This window comes from Osmerus mordax, chromosome 10, assembly GCF_038355195.1.
Source record: "Osmerus mordax isolate fOsmMor3 chromosome 10, fOsmMor3.pri, whole genome shotgun sequence".
Classification (NCBI taxonomy): Eukaryota; Metazoa; Chordata; class Actinopteri; order Osmeriformes; family Osmeridae; genus Osmerus; species Osmerus mordax.
Window position 1 is genome coordinate 11,472,781 of NC_090059.1, and position 17,845 is coordinate 11,490,625.

The 17,845-nt window shown below is 49.2% G+C and overlaps 2 protein-coding genes across 3 annotated transcripts; one reads left to right on the forward strand and one right to left on the reverse strand.

The window, feature by feature from the left end:
* Positions 1 to 487: 487 nt before the first annotated feature.
* tnrc6ba (trinucleotide repeat containing adaptor 6Ba) lies at positions 488 to 14,317 on the reverse strand. Of its 2 annotated transcripts, none has more exons than XM_067244486.1 (22): positions 13,961 to 14,317; positions 12,293 to 12,380; positions 12,057 to 12,078; positions 11,457 to 11,837; positions 8,500 to 11,349; positions 8,213 to 8,374; positions 7,898 to 8,094; positions 7,702 to 7,770; positions 7,333 to 7,536; positions 7,038 to 7,157; positions 6,469 to 6,594; positions 5,830 to 6,000; positions 5,584 to 5,688; positions 5,224 to 5,410; positions 4,947 to 5,111; positions 4,584 to 4,736; positions 4,140 to 4,283; positions 3,963 to 4,055; positions 3,592 to 3,819; positions 3,058 to 3,128; positions 2,841 to 2,980; positions 488 to 2,698 (listed from the first exon to the last, which is right to left on the reverse strand). In XM_067244486.1, exons 2-22 carry the CDS (start codon positions 12,347 to 12,349, stop codon positions 2,104 to 2,106), a joined length of 6,240 nt encoding a protein of 2,079 aa, XP_067100587.1. In that variant the 5' UTR covers positions 12,350 to 12,380; positions 13,961 to 14,317; the 3' UTR covers positions 488 to 2,103. The 2 variants fall into 2 exon arrangements, with proteins under 2 accessions (XP_067100587.1, XP_067100586.1); XM_067244485.1 differs by having other exon boundaries at positions 7,898 to 8,097; positions 13,961 to 14,316.
* A 28-nt stretch (positions 14,318 to 14,345) lies between these two features.
* On the forward strand, positions 14,346 to 16,931 carry si:ch211-141o9.10 (probable endonuclease 4). The gene is made up of 7 exons (XM_067244487.1): positions 14,346 to 14,675; positions 14,817 to 15,026; positions 15,353 to 15,535; positions 15,719 to 15,850; positions 16,230 to 16,334; positions 16,498 to 16,627; positions 16,715 to 16,931. The coding sequence occupies exons 1-7, from the start codon at positions 14,501 to 14,503 to the stop codon at positions 16,770 to 16,772; spliced, it is 993 nt and encodes a 330-aa protein (XP_067100588.1). The 5' UTR covers positions 14,346 to 14,500; the 3' UTR covers positions 16,773 to 16,931.
* Positions 16,932 to 17,845: the final 914 nt, after the last annotated feature.

Here is a 17,845-nt window from a genome sequence, read left to right on the forward strand (position 1 = left end):
ATCGAAGTGCCCGGATTGCCTTAAAGACAACGCGCAGCTGCGGTGATGGAATGATATAGGCCACTGAGAGTTGTGGTTAAATGATGTCGTTATCGTGTCTGCGCTGTGATCCTATCCTTGGAGTGTAAAGAGGTGGTTTGAATTGTTCGTCCATTTATTGTACACTGGATACTTATTTGATTTGAAGCCTGTAGTAACATGCAAGCGAGCGCTGCTTTTTGCTCCGCACTAGCAACTTGGGGGTTAGTTTGATGCATAGCATAGGCCTCAACAATCCTTGTCTGATGCATTGCATTTTAAGACCCTCACAACAGTTGAAGTATACTGCTGTTATATGAAATTCCCTTGCGACCTGTTTTGTAAATCTAATCCTTTACAATTAACCTGTTAGGTTTAGGTATACGTATGTAATTGTTTTAGCATCAGGAGATTTTCTGGGGAGCTCGTACATGTCAACGCACCACAAAAACTACAACCACACGTTTAATTCAACCTTTATTGTCTTGTTCTTTTCTGCTTTAAATCATTCTCTCTCCATATCATCTGATAACAAACAAAAATAACCTGAACAGGAGTGATATACCGCCTTAATTTAAATGTATACACAAACAAAGAAACGAAACAACAATTGGTAACTTTTAACGTGCCTGTAAAACACTTCTCCAGCTGAGCTTGGTGTGGTAGTAGGTTTTGGCATCATATCATACAAATGCCATAAGTTGGTTGCTTCTCTTAAAAAAAAAAAGTTATTTCTTATTGCAATGTAGACAAAAATACAAAACAAAAGAATGCTGCTAAAAACAACAACTTAAGAGAAATATGCATTAGTGCCAATGTTCATTAACGTTCCGTTGAAACAAAATATCCCTCTCACTTGACACACAAGCACACATACACACTCACCTGAAAGAAGCGGTCAAATGAACAAGTATTCACCTCCCTGACTTGGACAGATAAGCATTTGGATATATGTGCACGCGCACACATACATCACTCTCACACATGTACGTGTTACTCATGAATCTCTCATGGACCAAAACATTCACCACGATTGCAACACAAACACTCAAGACATCATTGTGATCTCCTTCTCCATACATCCTACTGTCACTGTCATGCACACGGAGCACAGCTAGTAGTAAATATAAGTCATTACCATCATCATCATCATCATCATCATCATCATCTTGACAATGATACAATAAGGAACTTGATTGAATATGAAAAAAATACATAAGGTCAGCATTTCAAGGAAAACTAAATAGAAGGATATTTCGGGATCCCACAGTCGCACAAACGTTTTTTTTCCTTCTTCAAAACCGAAAAGCTGGACACACAAGAGGATACAATTCAGCAGTGTGAAACTGGAGGATGTGAAGGACGTTTGTGATTTTCACTAGGGGTTGATTGGTTAGCCAGTAGGTTGGCCTGTGACTTGGGGTGGATGGGTCCAGTGACGTGGTCACATGACAAGTTGACCTGTGTGTTTGTCATCTGTCCACCTGTAGAAATTAGAGTTCTGTATACTTGATGACAATTATGTATACTAAATGAGAGTTCTGCAAGTAGTTCACTGTCTGGTAGAGGTCTGTGTTATGTTAGAAGTGTGTGTTTGGTTCTGAGTAGGTTTCTGACTGGTTAGATTAAGTTCTGTTTGGCCCTGTATGGTCAAATGTACTATCCTGTTCTGTGAGGGCGCGTTGTGGTCTGTAGGTGTTTGAAAGGTTCTATAGAAGTGTGTGCTCTGCTATGTAGGCGTGTGTTGGTTGTTCCACACCACACAGGACCATATTAACGTTGGGTTTCCCAGGTGAGCATGAGAGATACTGACCTCAGAACGAGTGTATAAGTTGTGTGTAAGACTGGTTTACTCTCCAGGTTGAAGGAGTGGGAGAGATCCAGTTAAGTAAGTCCAATGGATTTCAAGTCTTCATTTAAGGGTACAAGGTGTGATTGTATGTTTATAAGTTTAAGTGATTGTAAGCATGTTTGCAGGCAGGTGTGTGTTTGTGCCATTGGTGAATGGTAGTGACCAGTATATTCTGATCCTATGTGTATTTGTGTGTCTGTGTATGTATGTTTGTGTGTGTGCGCACAAGTGCATCAGTCAGTCCCTCCTCCCAGCAGGTCTCCAGGCAAGAGAGCAGCAGGACTACCCATTTGGTGTCTCTCATCCAGGCCAGTGGACCCCCACAAACTGCTACCTGGGTACCCCCCGCCCCCCATCCCTCCCCACAGACCTTGCCTCCCGGTCTCCACCCCCCCAGCCCCAACTCCCACCCCAGCTCCCTCAGCCCCATTACTGCTCCACTGGGCAAACACCCCCAGGCCCTGCCCCTGGCTGGAGCTGGGCTCTGGAGAGCCAGCCGTGCCGTCCAGACTCTGCCAGCCTGAGCCGGAGGTGCCTGACATGCCTCCTCCACCGTTGCCGTTCCCTCCGGGAGCCGAGCCCCCTTCTCCTACACCTCGGGGTCTGTCGCGGTCTCTCTCCCCTCCAGGGAGGTTACCCCCTCTGCTGCTGTTGGCCCCCATAGCAGGCCCCGTCCCAGGGACTCCCTGGCCCCCAGCTCCCCCTGGGGCTCCGGCCACACCTCCTCCTGCTGTTCCTCCTCCTACTGCCTGGGAATGTGCAAAATAGCGAGCCACTTCCTCCTCGCTCACAAACTCCGCTAAGATGGTGGTGTTGCCTAGCACACACCTGGAGGTAGAGGCGGAGGGAGAAAGAAAGAGATAATAATTACAAATAGGGGTTGAATCTGGGTCCTATTTTTCATATGTAGGTATTTGTGTATTCAGATGGGGGGGGGGGATGACGAGCCATGGTAAGGGTTGGGTCTCACATGTGTAGTGCACTCTGGGCTTTGGCTGCTTCCTGCCTGGAGCTGTAGCGAATCAGAGCACTGCCCTGGGTCAGGCCGAGGTGAAAGGTCAGGAGGGGACCGTGCTGCATACAGATGGTCCTCAGGGTCGAGCCGTCGATCTAAAGAGACAGGTGTCAGTCATGTAGTGATCAGCCGTGTGTGTGTGTGTGTGGTGTGTGCATGCGCACTTGTGTACCTGTGGAGTGAGATTGCTGAGCACCAGCCAACAGCTTCCTCTAGAGGTCCCCCCGTCGCTCCAAGCAGCGCCTGCAGAAACAAACACACACACACATATAATCCAGAACCAGGCTCAGGACTGTGCCCCCAGAGTGACCCGGCTGTGTGCTGAACGGCAGCCTCTCCAGTCCCACAGCAGAGGAATGCTGTCTGCTCTCTGCCTGGCAGCTCACCAGGCTCCTGCATGAATGGCCTCTGTGTCCTGGCACACTGAGGATGTGGTAACCAGGGCCACAGAACCAGACAGGCTTCCTATCTCAGGTACCGAACATTCAGGTCTGCTACATGTTGGAGAGCAGATGGCCTGGTCCAATAATCCAGCTGCCCTCAGTACAGGGACAGCAGGGAACAGGTCCACAACATATTGTCACTACTTTGAATCCAGTCATCTGAAACCCTTCGTATTTGGCCTATGCATGACTCGGGTCTGCCAGACAGGTCAGTACAATGTAATGGACATCAGTTTCAACACAGCACCAGGTTGTGACATTACCAGGTCCATATCGTGTTTCCTGGCTCCCGCCGGCGCCACCCCAGCCTCTCGCTGTAGCCGATCGTGGGGCTCCGCCCGACCAGGGTGACGGCGACGGCTGCTTCTGATTGGCGAGTCCTGGGGGAGGGCGGGGCAGTTGAGACATGTGGCTGTTGCGATTGGCCTTCCACATCTTGTTGTGTCCAATAGGCTCAGGAGGCCAGCTGGTCTTATACTCTGTGTACTTTGCTGATGAAGAGGAAACAGGGAATGAGAACAATATACTGGGTGGAACCCCACACGCTGCTGGTCTAATAACACTCACAGAGTTGGTAAAACAAAAAAAACAAACCCAAAGAGAGGGAAGGAGAGAGAGTCAGGAGGAGGGTTACCTGAGTTGTGTGCGTTGGTAATGGGGCTGTCTGAGGCACTGTAAGGCCAGGCACCATGTGAAGGCAGCAAGGTGTTGAGGGGTGGGGTGGAATCTACAGACACACACACAATCAAACTATATTCTCAAATGCACATTTCCAAACAATCACATGGAATTATTTAGCGTGTGTCCCTACCAGTGTTGTCTCTTAGCAGCTGGTGCTCGCTGTCATTGAGGCTACACGGTCCAGAGTTTCCCATCATGCTCCCTGGGGTCATGTAGGGGTCAGACTCCGGGTCGACGCTGGGGATTCCCTTCCAGGGCACGCCTGGTTGGAACTCTGACGTCAAAGGGAGAGACAGGACGACTGCTTGTCAACAAATCTGCTTGTCGACACATCACAACCCTGAATCAACTACAAACACAGAACCCCCATCACAATCTAGACCTCTACAGCAGTCTCTTCCAAGGGACATGTGTTCTGATACATGACACAAGGATCACCTAAATAAGACACTTGCGTCTCAATGTTGGAAACGCCAAACCCCCAAAACGACAGGTGATTTCCTAACAGCCTTCCACAAGGAAACTCAGTGTTTGGGGCCGTTTCTCTGGAAGGCAAGACAGGTCCCTCACTCACCCGGGGGCCAGCTGGAGGTGCTGGGTTTGGAGCTCATCTTGTTCCCGGGGGTGCGGTGCCAGTGGTCCCCCTGTGGGGGCAGGCCGTCCCCCCCCATCATGTCGTACTGGGCATATGGTGAACCCCCCCGCATCTTCATAGGAGGGATAGGACCTGGACGAAAAGGGGTGGAATTGAGACAAAAATGAGAAAATGAATGAGGTGAAGTAAAAGAGTGAAGAAGGGATACAAAATAGGAGGGGGGAAAAAGAGAAGGATACACATATTATATGGGGAGGAAGGAAGGGTTGAGAAGTTCTGAGCCAATCTAATGACAGGAGATCTTTTTCTAATGTCGTGGAAGGTTTGAGAGTTGAGCGTTACCATTTTTGTGGAGGGTGCTCTCTGGGGGGGAGGGGATGGGGGAGTGGCCCTCCATCATCCACTTGAAGCGGGACTGCTGCCCCCCCATGTCCTTCATGCCCCCTGGCCCCCCAACCGCCGACCCCCCCAGCTCCAGACCAGACAGGCTCATCCCCGAGCCATACCCTGAGAGGCGCAGAGAAGACAGGGTTAAGACATGTCAAGCCTCACCATGGCACAAGCAAAAGCAACAAAACAACAGCGTGTATACTTTGTGAACGGATTGGGGATTCCTCACCCGAGTAGCCCCCGTGTGTCCTCTGCTGCAGGTCTGCCCCAGAGCCCCCCAGGCCGGGATGGACCAGGGAGTCAGGGAGTTTGAGGCCCCCGCCTCCCAGGTGGGAGGGGGAGAGTTTCCCCCCCGCTCCAGCCCCCCCGGCCTGCTGCTGCCTCTGTTGCTGGAGCACGGCCATGATCCTGGCCAACTGAGGAAGAGGAGGAGGAAGGATGGGGGAGGAGGAGGAAGGAGGAGAAGGAAGGAGGAGGGGGGGGAGGAGGAAGGAGGAGGGACAGATGAAGACACGTCGTCTGTATGTGATGCCCATACCCATGCACCTTCTAGATGAAGAGCGTGTGCACACACGTGTGGTCTGGGTACCTGCTGAGGGTCGGCCTGCTGGCGCATGTTCTGGGGGAACTTCCTCTGGTTCTGCAAAAGCTGCTGCTGCTGAGGCTGCTGCTGCTGGAGGAGGAGCTGACAGGCCTGGGAGAGAGGAGGGGGATCAGTCAAGCCTGTTTATAACTGGATACTACAAAAGGGGATGGAAGCTTATAGATGATTTAAAGATCTGGTACGGTAAGCTAGCACACGAGTAGCTGGCAGGTCGGGTTGGTTTCAACTCACCAGCTGGAACTGTAGCTGAGGGGGGTAGATACTGCTGAGCATGGCGATGTGCTGGGGTGACAGCTGGGGGGGGAAGACCCCCCCTCCAACACCACCCACGCCTCCGACACCTCCGACACCCCCCATGCTGCCGCTGGGAGGGGGCATCTGCTTCAGGACGGAACCTGGCACCTGGAACATGGGAAACACAAGAGTCACCATGGGAACAGCAAGGATTGAATATTCTGCATTGAGCATGTGCAACACACCATGACAAGCCACATCTCCTTCTCGGATCTTTTTCTCTCCCTTTATTGATCTTTCTATAGTATCCACACTGTGTGTGCTTGTTAGCTGGGGTTAACAAGTGGTCTGAGAGCTCCCATCCTGGGAAACCACTAGCCTTTCACAGAACTGCCATTGAAGACAGGATCAATAGAGGGGACCACAAAGGGCTGATAACAGTCAAGTCTTATTGTAATGGTCTATAAATCATCTATAGCATATGAACAGTTTTGCCAAAAAGAAATACATTTTCTGTTAAACAACATGCTGTATGCACCAATGGTTTGGAGGTTGAAAGAGTTCATTGCCAGAGCATGTAGGGCTTGGGGATCTGATATGACACACATTCTGTACATCAAATATGGCTTGAGTTACCTGAGGTGACAGGAACTGTTGAGGTACTTGAGCCCGTATTCCTGGGGACGAGTTTATAGGTGGCACACCGGGCTGGTGTCTGGACTGGCCCATCCCACCTCCACCACCATACATGTGATGACCACCCTGTGACAGACAGAGTGTGAGGGGGCAGTGAGTTATAGAAGACTTATGATTTATTATTTGGCCAACAACACTTATTCTCCTGACCTATATTTGCTAAGCGGGTCATGAGGTGATATAACCCTGTGTTTTACAAGGCCTCTTAACATTAACATGTGACCTGTGCCCATGTCTTGTTTACTGCACACTAGCTTCATCTGCTTTGTGACTTTGATGAAACATGTGACATTGAAATAACCAGTTACCAGAGCGATTATTGCAAACAAGAAGAAAGTGAAAAGTTAGAAATGGCAGGATCACTCACATAAACAAAAAGATCACATATAATAAACAGACGGAGGATGAGGGCAAATGGAGGAGGGGGGATGTTTTGGGATGCTTTTCAATTTAACATCCAACTTCCTGTTTAGAGGAGGCTATTGTGATATGAGGGGACGTGACCTTACTTGTCTAGGGGGGATAGTGTGGCTGTAGAGGGGGTAGGGCTTGCAGACAGTGGGTGGAGAGTAGGGAGAGCAAGGCCCCTCCTCCACAAGGCACCCATCCTGATTGGTGAAAGGCAAGGTCTGCGGAATGCAGCGACACCCAATGGGAGTTGCCCAATTTTGGGAGGGGGAGTCAAGAAAGGAAAAAGAAAAGAAATATGCAAAAGACAAAAAGAATAGAGAAAAGAGAGTTAACGAGACAAGAGGGAGTCAGCTAGAAAACTACCATCAGCAGTATTGCATACGTGTGCTTTACCTTGTCATAGTAAGGCCCAGGGTCTCCAGCCCCCATGTCTTTGGAACCAGGAGAACGGAAGACCATTCCTCCTCCTCCTCCCCTACCTCCTTTCCTCATCTCCCCATTGTAGTCATTCAGCCCCATCCCTCGCTTCTCTCCATCCATCTTCTTATCCTGAGGGCCTGGGGCCAGATCTAGGGGTCGACCGCTGGGCTCATCTCCCTGAGAACCAGCAAGGATGCAGATCATTTCATCATCCTCATCGCCACCAGCACAACGACTACTGCAGTCATACACATCAAGTTACCTCCGACTACATAAATCCCCATAATATAGTGTCTGTTGTAGCAGTATCTACTCTAAGACGTTAGGTAGACCTTGACTTACGAGGAGCCCCATGTTAGAGAACTGTCTGGTCATGGGGTTCATCCAGGAGTCTCCTGACTTTAGAGGACCCTGAGGAAGACATACGCAGGTAGACACAGGGCACAACCTTCAGACATTCGTACAAGCTTACGGTTCAAATCCACATGAGAGGATAAGAGATCTTCCCTAAAGATCCTATCTAAGCCCAACGAGCTACCTTGCTGCAGGTCTTCTTGCCTCCTCCATGGCCCTGGCCCCAGCCCCCACTGTTGTAGGAGGAACTACTGCCCTGTGACCCAGCGCTGCTCCACACACTTCCTGCTCCCTCCTCCTCCTCCTCGCAGCTGGAGTGACGCGACGCCACCACAGACCCATCCCCCTCGCCCCAGCCGCCATCTTGCATAGACTTGGAACCTGCTGAGGAGAGACGAGCAGGCAGTCCGTCAGCTCTACATCACTGTGCCTTGTACAGACAAACTTCCCTATAGACATATGTAACCCTGTCACAATCAAAGTTCTAACTCTGGCTCACCAGGTTTGATGGGGTTGGGAGAGGGGTTCCCCCAGCCAGAGGACTTCCCAGCCTCTGCAGGGTCGCCCCAGAATGTGGGGGTGTCGCTGGGCTTGCCCCAGGCCGCTGTACTGTCATCTACTGATGGACTGGAGGGGGAGCCCCCACCCCACCCTGACTGAGCTGGAGAAACAGGGAAGGGAGAGGATTGTAAGAAAGGGATTTACTGTGGGTGTACAGAAAGTAACAACCATTTGTATTTGGTCCTTTAACGTCATATATTATTGAAGAAATACATATTGTCTAACCCATCCCAGGAGCTTTACCAGGTCCAGTTCCATGTCCAGGGTTGACATCCCTGCCTCCCCCGACTACCGAAGGCTGCCTCCCAGACTGCTGCATCACTGGAGGCCCCTGCTGCTGTGGAGGCTGTCCCTGGCCATGCACAGGGGGCCGCTTGCCAGAGTGGGCACTACCATCGCCGCTGCTCTTGTCCCACAGGTTGACAGGCTTGAAGTTGTAGTGGTTGGGGTCTCCCCACGCTGAGGTCCCGTCATCGATCTCCATCTTCCTACTAATTGTCTGAGGGCTAGGCTCCTCCCAGCCACTGGGTTCTGCTGCTCCTCCTCCAGGACCACTGGGAATGGGTCCCGTGGTCCAGCCTGAGCTTTGGTTCTGGTTCTGGGCTGGGGGAGGTGGTTGGCGACCACCCCAACCTCCTTGCAAAGCCCCTTGGTCCTGCGGGGGAGGCTGGGGCTGTGATTGTAGCTGAGGTGGTGCCTGAGGGCCTTTGATCGAGGTTGTCTGGGTGTTTGACATCTGTGACGGGTGCATCTTTCCACCAGCTCCTCCTCCTCCCCAACCTTGATGCGGTTTGTCTCCTCCTCCTCCATTACCATCACCGCCCCAGGATCTCCTCGGTGCTCCTTCCTCCCAGCTACCCCAAGTGCCGACCTCAGAGTCTCCACCTGGGTTTCCTCTTCCCCCTCTTGTCTCATCCCCCCATCCTCCTCCTCCACTGTTTGATTTGGGCTCTCGCTTTCCCCGGTCCTCCCCACCCCCACGGCTACCCCACCCCCCATCTCTCCCCATCTCTTTCCATCCTACTTTCCCTTTCTCCTCCTGATTACCTCCCCAGCCTCCTCCACCACCTGCTCCTGCCGGCTGTTGTCTAAACTCACCCCACCCTTCTTCGTTCCCCCAGCCTTTTCCCTGTCCCTCACTGGGACCCATTCCTCCCCAGCCACCTGAGGTCTTCCCTTGTCCTGGTCCAATACCTGGTCCTCCCATTCCTGCACCAGTGGACAGAGCTCCAGGTTGTGAGATGCCCAGGTTTCTGGCATTGGGGCCTGAGGACGGATGTCCTCTGCTTGGCAAAGAGGCTCCGGAGCTGCTGCTGGTGCTGCTGCTCTCCCAGCCCTCCTTAGACGAGGCAGCCGGGGGAGGTACTCCTGGGTTGGAGGCCTGCCCTGGGCCTGCAAAGGAGGACGCTCCACCCAGAGATTCAGTAGCAGCACCAGAGTACTGAGGAGCCATAGAGGGTGACTGTATGTTTTTTGATTGAGAGGATGAACCACTTCCTCCTCCTGGAGCTTCAAAGTCCCAAGCCACATTCTGCTTGATCTGGGTCTGACCCCAGCCAGTGTTGGAGAGGACGCGGGGGTCCAGGTCGGGTCTACTCAGAAGGTTCTGTAAGGCCTCCTCAGCATTGGCTCCTGCATGGTGCTGGAAGCGCTGGGGTCTGGAGTTCCCTCCTCCGCTGGATGATGATGTACCTCCCCCACCTCCCCGGCCACCACCCTGGCCGCCCCCCCACTCCGCTGTCTCCTCCCCCCCTACCTCCCTCTTCTGATTGTCCCAAGCCTTTGTTGTAGTTGTGGAGGTTGTGGAGGAGGGAGTGGGGTTGCTTACCCCACTGCTGCTGCTGTTACTGCTGCAGCCACCTCCTTCACCTGCCTCCGCTACTGGATTGCACCCTCCACCCCCACTTCCCCCACTACCCCCCCATTCCCCTCCTCCTCCCCACCCTCCCTGAGATACCGCGGGTGGTTCATTGCCCCCACTTCCAGCGCCCCATTTTGTACTACCCCCCTGGCCTGTGTACCCTCCCCACCCAGAGGTTCCATCCCCCCCACCCTCAGCAGCTCCTCGTCCTGCTCCCTCCCAATCATCAGTCCTAGAGGCACCCGTTTTGGAGTTAGCAGCTGGGTAAGGCTGAGTTCCCCAAGAAGAGGATGAGGAGGTCTGGGAGGTTTGGGGAAGGAGTTTGTCTCCTCCATTACCTCCCCCACAGTCTGTCCCTCCCCCCTCCCCCATCACCGTTTTTGGTCCCGCTCCAGTATCTAGCGAAGTCACTCCTTTTCCTCCCCCCCAATCCGCCCCTCCTCCTGTCATCATGGCTGCTGAGTGCTCTCTGTCTCTGGATTGCATTTGGTGAAGTAGTTGGTGCTGATGAGCATTTGATTGATTCACAGATAGAGGTGGGTTCTGGAGGAGGGGACTGTTGGCAGGCAGAACCCCGGCCCCCCCGGGCCCAGGACCATGCAGAGTGGCTGGGCCACTGTCGGAGGAAGCTGCCCCTGGAGTTCCATCCTGCTGCACCAGAGCAGGCCAGGCTGAAGGGTTGGCATTTGGGTTGAAGTTGGCACCAGTGGTCCCTCCTCCGCTGCCACCAAGGAAGCCATCCTGGTTCCCTATAAGAGCAGGGGCTTTGGAAAGGGAGGGAGGCAACATTGACCCAGCTACAACGGCCACGACCCCACCTGTAGGACCCTGCTGAGAGGCAGAACCCCACACAACACTGCCCGACTGCATACATTCATTGGGTAAAGGGAAGGCGGAAGTAAGGGATGATTGGTCGCCACTGGAGGCAATACTGCTGCTATTGGCTAACCCACAGCCCTCCCCAGTTGCTGACGAGCCCCCGCCCCCTCTAGAAGAAGCCCCGCCTCCGTCACCCCCGGCAATGCTAGGCCACTCCTCCAGGTCAGAGCCATCCACAATCACTTTCTCCCTGCCATGAGAGGAGGCGTGACTACCAGAGCCGACCCCCCACGTGGAATTTGCATAATTTGAAGTAGTTGTAGAAGCAGCAGCGATTGATGATGAGGTGAGGGGCAGTGAAGAGGAGCCTGGACCCACATAGCCTGGAGTGGAATCTACAAGGGGACAGGTAAAAGAGGGGGGAAAAGGTCAATATACTCAGATACATGGTTTTTAAATATGACATGGTTTCTAAATGTTTTTGTCATGGTCTGACGCTGACCTGAGGTGGCAGCCATGTTTGCATTGGGCCCCCCATCACCCCCTGCACCCCCTCCAGCAGTGCCACCCCCAAGGAGCATGGAGGACAGCGGGGGCTGGCCCCTCTTCAGTAGCACTTTTTGGTCCTGCTGGCAGCGGAATCGAGGGGGCACTTCACGGGGCATGTAGCGCTGCTGCTGGGGGGGCTGGGGGGCACCAGGGCCTTGGCTGGTAAGGGGCTGTCCGTTGGCCACCGCCACCCGCTTGGCATTGTTCCCTCCTCCTTGAGAGGTGGCGGTGGCAGGGGAGGGGGAGGCCGAGGAGGGGGGTCCAGGGCTGGAGGATGCAGAGCTGCTGCTGGGCAGAGTGGCAGAAGACTGGCCAGACAAGGGCTTGGCAAATTCTAGCATTGGTAGAAGAGAAGACAGACGTCAGAGACATTGATGAGATAAAAGATGCCAAAGGGTAGCAGAGGGACAAGATTTGGGGGAAAGATTGACTAAGTACAAAAACTAACAAATAGTAACAGAAACAGTGGTAAGTAGGCAGAAAGAGCTCTGAACCTAGAAACCAGTTAAACTACCAGATAGCAGACACCTAAACAGAATGAGAAACAGCATACCTTTGTTTTTTTGCTCTGCAACCTGAAAGAGAAAAAAAGGTAATCGGTTGACAGCATGCCAGTTAGGGAGCTGCCAAGTCAAAACCAATATTGTGACATAAACCTACAGAGACTGTATTGCTGGTGTTGTTTACAAGTGGCACCAGGACCCAAAAGCATTATCTCGCTGCTTTTAATTTAGCACTAATCCCAACTCTAAAATAAGGGAATGGAGAAAGAAGTGTTCTTCTCCTTACCTTCTGAGAGGTTTCCCTTTTCCGTTTGTCTTCTTTTTTCCTTTTCTTGTCTTCCATGAACTATTGTTCCCTTTCCTGAAACTTCTCTCTGTTACCATACAGGGAAAATAACCATTAAGAACACACAGCAACACATACATGGTTCTCACCATTACATTTATGCATACTGAATTGCATGTGCACTTTGCTAATGAATTAACCATCAAATCACAGGGCTAAACCTCATGATGATTGCAGGTCATGCTTAGCTTCCAAGTTATCCTTCCTTAGCTGGTGTGATTAGGCATTTGGACTTGACCTCGTTTTTAGCCTGAATGTGGTGACATTCATGGTCAGAACTGTTGTTCTGATACAGAGCAAAGACCCATTACAATATAGCATAAACCACCATTACTTATCAAAGCAGTCATTTTGAAGAGTATTTATTGAACTAAGGATAATGCCTGTAGGCGGTAGCCTACAATCAACAGAAGACAAATAAGGTGAATGCTTTGAACCCAGGTGCAAGATTTCGAGTGAAATCTGTCTGCCAACGCCTGACTTATGACAGGTGACAGACCGTCCACATTCCAGAAACTATTGATTCAACACATTACAATCATACTTCTCATGATCTTGTTGTCTGTGGCAGAAAAAAACGATACAGTGGGTAGACTATAAAGGCTGGCATAGGCCAACAGCTAGCTAGCCAGCAGAAACACAAAAAGGCCAACATTTCACTAGAGCTAGAAGCTAGCGTCAATGTCACTGTCTTGTTCCTCCGCCCATACAAGCGCATTGTCAATGTTAGCTAACGGTTTTATATTTGGTACAGTTCATGGTCTTACTGTAGCTAATTGTGATAACGTAGCTAGCTAGCTGACCAATCACATTTCCTGAATAGTACTGGACTGTTGCTTAGCTGCACTTTCTGAGATAGCAACTAGTTCTACCTAAGCTAACGTCACACACAATATTATGCTCAAGCAGCCAGCAGCCAAAATAGTAAGCTAAACATTTGATGCTTTGACAATCTAAAAGCTAGTTAACAAGCTAGAAAGTATCTTAGACCTAACTGTAATAAACCTCAGATTCTCCAATAAACCTTGCACATCTCTAGTGATACAGCTGGCCGACTTTACGCGTGATAAATAGCTAGCTCATTAGGTAGCTAAACTTTACAAGGAAACCGGCGGGAGGCAAGGTAATCTTCTCAGCCTAGCTAGCCTGAGATAGGTGTTTCTAACATTACAGTACAATTGCCATTGACAGTACCTCTTGGTCCCAGATTAGCTAGATAGCCATCATTATCTAGCAGCACACCATGGGATATATAGCAACAAATCACATGTCTTTATTTAACCAGAAATTAAATAACGCTATTAACCAGCGTGCTACAGTCTGCGAAGCATGCTACAGCTAGCATTACTTACTAGCTAGCTAGCCAACACACATCGACAGAAGGCATTCAACACGAAGTCAGGACGAGAAGTAATGTCTGCTACTAGCTACTAGCCAGTGTTATACAGCTACCTAGCAAGTAAACTAGCAAGTCTATGCATATTGCTACGTGCAATTGTACACGACGTATTGAAAATATATAACTAGGCAAGTTAGATTGCTTGTCTTTGCTTAACTGCTTGATGTGGCAATTTTGCAGCCTAGCTAACGTTACTAGTAGTTACTCACCTCAGGAATCACATATGAATTGGAGCTAGCGTGTCAGCTAGCTAGCTAGCTCGGCTAGTAAAGTGCTTCAGTGCGAATAATTTGCTTCTTCCGGCATTCGAGGCTACAGGAACATGCTACGCCTGAGTGGATAATTAAATACACACCGTCTAAAGTTACTGATTCTTAAGAAGTATGCTAATGTAAGCTAATGTGCTGAAGAATGTCTATGAAGCGTTGTAAAGTCATTGGGTTGACGATCGGCCATTTTGCTGCTCTGTTTGAAGTGTCTGCTGCTGGCGCTGCTGCTGCTGCTGCTGCTGCAAACCAGCTAGTGTGGTCGGGTGCTAGTAGCTAGGACTAGCTAGGAATTTGGGAGAGTCGGAGTTGGGGGTATAAAAAAAGGGACACTATCGTATCAAATCTGGAATATTTAATTTATTTACAGACAATATTTTCAGCTATTATAAAATAGGTATTGGTATTTATGTTGTCTTTGGGTTAGGGTAACCCTTGTTGTTTGTGTGTAGAAGCAGCGGTACATTTTTCTACCCCAACCCAATGGTCATGAGTCCAAAGAGAGGATCCAGAAAAAGAAAGGCAGCTGAAGAGAATGACACAGATGAGCCTAATGCTGGGCAATCTGTGGAAGAACATTTTAACAAAGGTGCAAAGAAACGTAAAAGTTGGGAACTTGGAAGTAAGAAATACATAGGAGCTCATGTCACCATATCAGGTAGGAGAGAAATGCATGGTAGTACTTCATTAATTGCTCCCCACTGTTGAAAATATAGCAAGTTTACTAGAGTTCAGTTTCCCTAGCATGAATGACATTCATGGGTGTTTTATACACAATTCTGCATCCCTTCCTCCTCAGGTGGGATATGGAAGGCGGTGGAGGAGAGTCTTGCAATGGGCGGTCGTAGTTTTGCCTTGTTCCTGGGCTCCCAGAGGTCCTGGAAAAGACCCCCTCTGGACCTTTCTGCAGCTGGCAAGTTCCAGGAGCTGTGTCTCAGAGAGGGATTTGATCCCACTCACATACTGCCACATGGGTCCTACCTGATGAATTGTGGATCCCCTAAAGAAGGTTTATTCACACATAAATAAAATCATTCACAAACACATACCCTAACCCAATGGTTCTCAATGGTGCACAACTCCCAGAGGGATCCAAGTGATTGCAGGGGTTTCCTGGACATAAGAAGCTCAGTGCCATAGAAACAAGATCAAATATGAAAATGGATGGGCATACTGACTTAAAACAGTTTGAGAAATACTGCCCTAACCCTTCCATAAGTTATTCTCAGCACAATTTCCCATAGTTATTTTCAGCCTTGGAATTCTGTGCCGCTCCCAACCCTTCGACCTCTGGCTTCTATGTGGTTCGATTCTCTCTTTGTTCTGTGTGTCCAGATGTGTTTGAGAAGAGCCAGGCCCTGCTGGTGGATGAGCTGCAGAGGTGCTGTGCCCTGGGCCTGAACATGTACAACTTCCACCCAGGCTCCTCTCTGGGCGCCATCACCACAGAGCAGTGTGTGGTTAAGATCGCCCAGGCTATCAACCAAGCTCACCAGCAAGCCCCTGCAGTAGTCACTGGTAAACTGGAGCCCCTTTATGATTCGTTCACTATCTGAAGTGGTTAATGTTGATCTAGCGATGTTTTAATTGCGCCATGATAGATGTCTTCTTGTCATGTTTATGTTTTTCATCACATTGTTTACCCTCTTTTTTTCTTCACCCCATACCTGTCTTTCCAACCCCCACCCCCCTCCCTCTCAGTGCTAGAGAATATGAGTGGTCAGGGCAGCACGGTGGGGGGGAGATTCAGTGAGCTTCGCAGCATCATTGACAGGGTGCGTGACCAGACCAGAGTGGGGGTGTGTCTGGACACATGCCACGCCTTTGCCGCAGGTCAGTCTCTGCTGAAAGGGACTTCATACTCACTCACTACTCACTACCATCTACTCACTGTTGTGACATGAATAGAAATGCAGACAAAATGCCATGATGGTTGTTACGTTACTGTGCAGAGGGTTGTGGGTCAAAATAGCCAGAAAAGGATGCTGTGAAATGTTAACAATGTAGTATGTCATTGGTATCAGGCCATGTAACTATAGACACACTATGGTAGGATGCCATTTGAGACACAGGGTTGGTCTCCATCATACTCCAGTAGGTGGCAGCATTGCACTACTCTGGACATAGCCAAAACATGTTATAAAGTATATTGTTTAGTGTGTGTTAATTTCAGTTTATATGATGTGTGAGGGGACCATGGTCTGCCCCCCAGGTTATGATCTGTCTGCAGAGAGAGGGGTGAAGACCATGCTGGAGGAGTTTGACCAAACAGTAGGACTTTCCTACCTCAGGGCCATCCATCTAAATGACTCTAAAGGTGGGACTACAACATGGGGAACCCAACACTGCTCACTCCTTGTATGATTGATGACTGACAAGCCCATCAAATACATCTATCAAATGTATCCAATTGAATGCTGAAAATGCAACACAAGTGAGGTTAGGATACACATTGTTTAGCTGCACATACACATTGACAGGTAAACTGGGATGTCACCTGGATCGGCACGAGGATATTGGACGGGGTCAGATTGGAATCTCAGCGTTCCAAGACATAATGAATGAGCCCCGACTGGACAACCTCCCTCTGATCCTGGAGACTCCCGGACGGTGAGAGACAGACAGTGTATGTGTGTGTATATAGGCCTGTTGGCTCTATCTCAGGAAAAAAAACTAAATATCTTCCTCTCGTTATAGCCCTGGGTTTGAGTATGCTGAGCAGATTGACCTGCTGTACTCTTTTTGTGGAAAGTAGAGCATGAAGCCAAGTACTTCCATTCAAACCTCTCTCCACCTTCATACAACATTGACACTTCTGCAAGCCTTACCACCACCTTACGACGACTGGAAGATTTCTGTACATGACCCAATAGGAATGATGTAACTCATTTGTAATGTATTGTTTTGATACTATATTAAATGTTTCAGATAAAGTTTCAGAGTGTTGATAAATATGAGCAAAGGGGAGAATGGAATGAAAATGTGGTATAGTTAATTGGTAAAGCATTTAACTGCAGATTAAGTATGTAAGCACTGGGATAGCCAGCAAGGACTATTGTCAGAAAGACCTTAATGCATATTTATTTGCTTAAAGTCTTAATGACCCAGGAAGAGCAGACATTCTCTACCCATTTTATCTCAGTGAAACATTTAAAAAAAATGTTCCTTTTATTATTATGATCGTTTTTAGAGTTCCTTTCATTTGTGTTTTGTATTTGAGCCATTTAAATAATGTTTTATCAGACCCAACATATTTTTTACCGAGATGGAAGAACGACCCCAGACAATACTTTTTAATACTGATTTATTTTGTCATAATATTTCAAGGATATAATCAACTTCACAGACCCATGATCAAATCAAATTAAGGTTGTTAACAAGAATAATAATAAGGATGCAATTATGGTAGATAAAAAGGTGCCCAACCACTTGCAGCTGGTGCCCTTTACTTTTTTTTAAGAACATTTAGACAGCCTGAGTCCGCCACAACCAGTAATTAACTGGTAATTATTTCAACAAACATTGGAATTCACACTGAATTAAAAACATTTACATTTTTGTCTTGATGAATTAGTTATACTAAACATGTTCTTTTCTTGATGAATAATACATTAAACTTAGCCTGTGTACTATATAGATTTTCACTTCTTATAATCACAGGGCAACACTTACATTTACATTTACATTTATTCATTTAGCAGACGCTTTTATCCAAAGCGACTTCCAAGAGAGAGCTTTACAAAGTGCATAGGTCACTGATCATAACAACAAGATAGCCAAAAAACATCGCGAGTAGCCAAAACATGAAGCACACATTGTGAACAACCA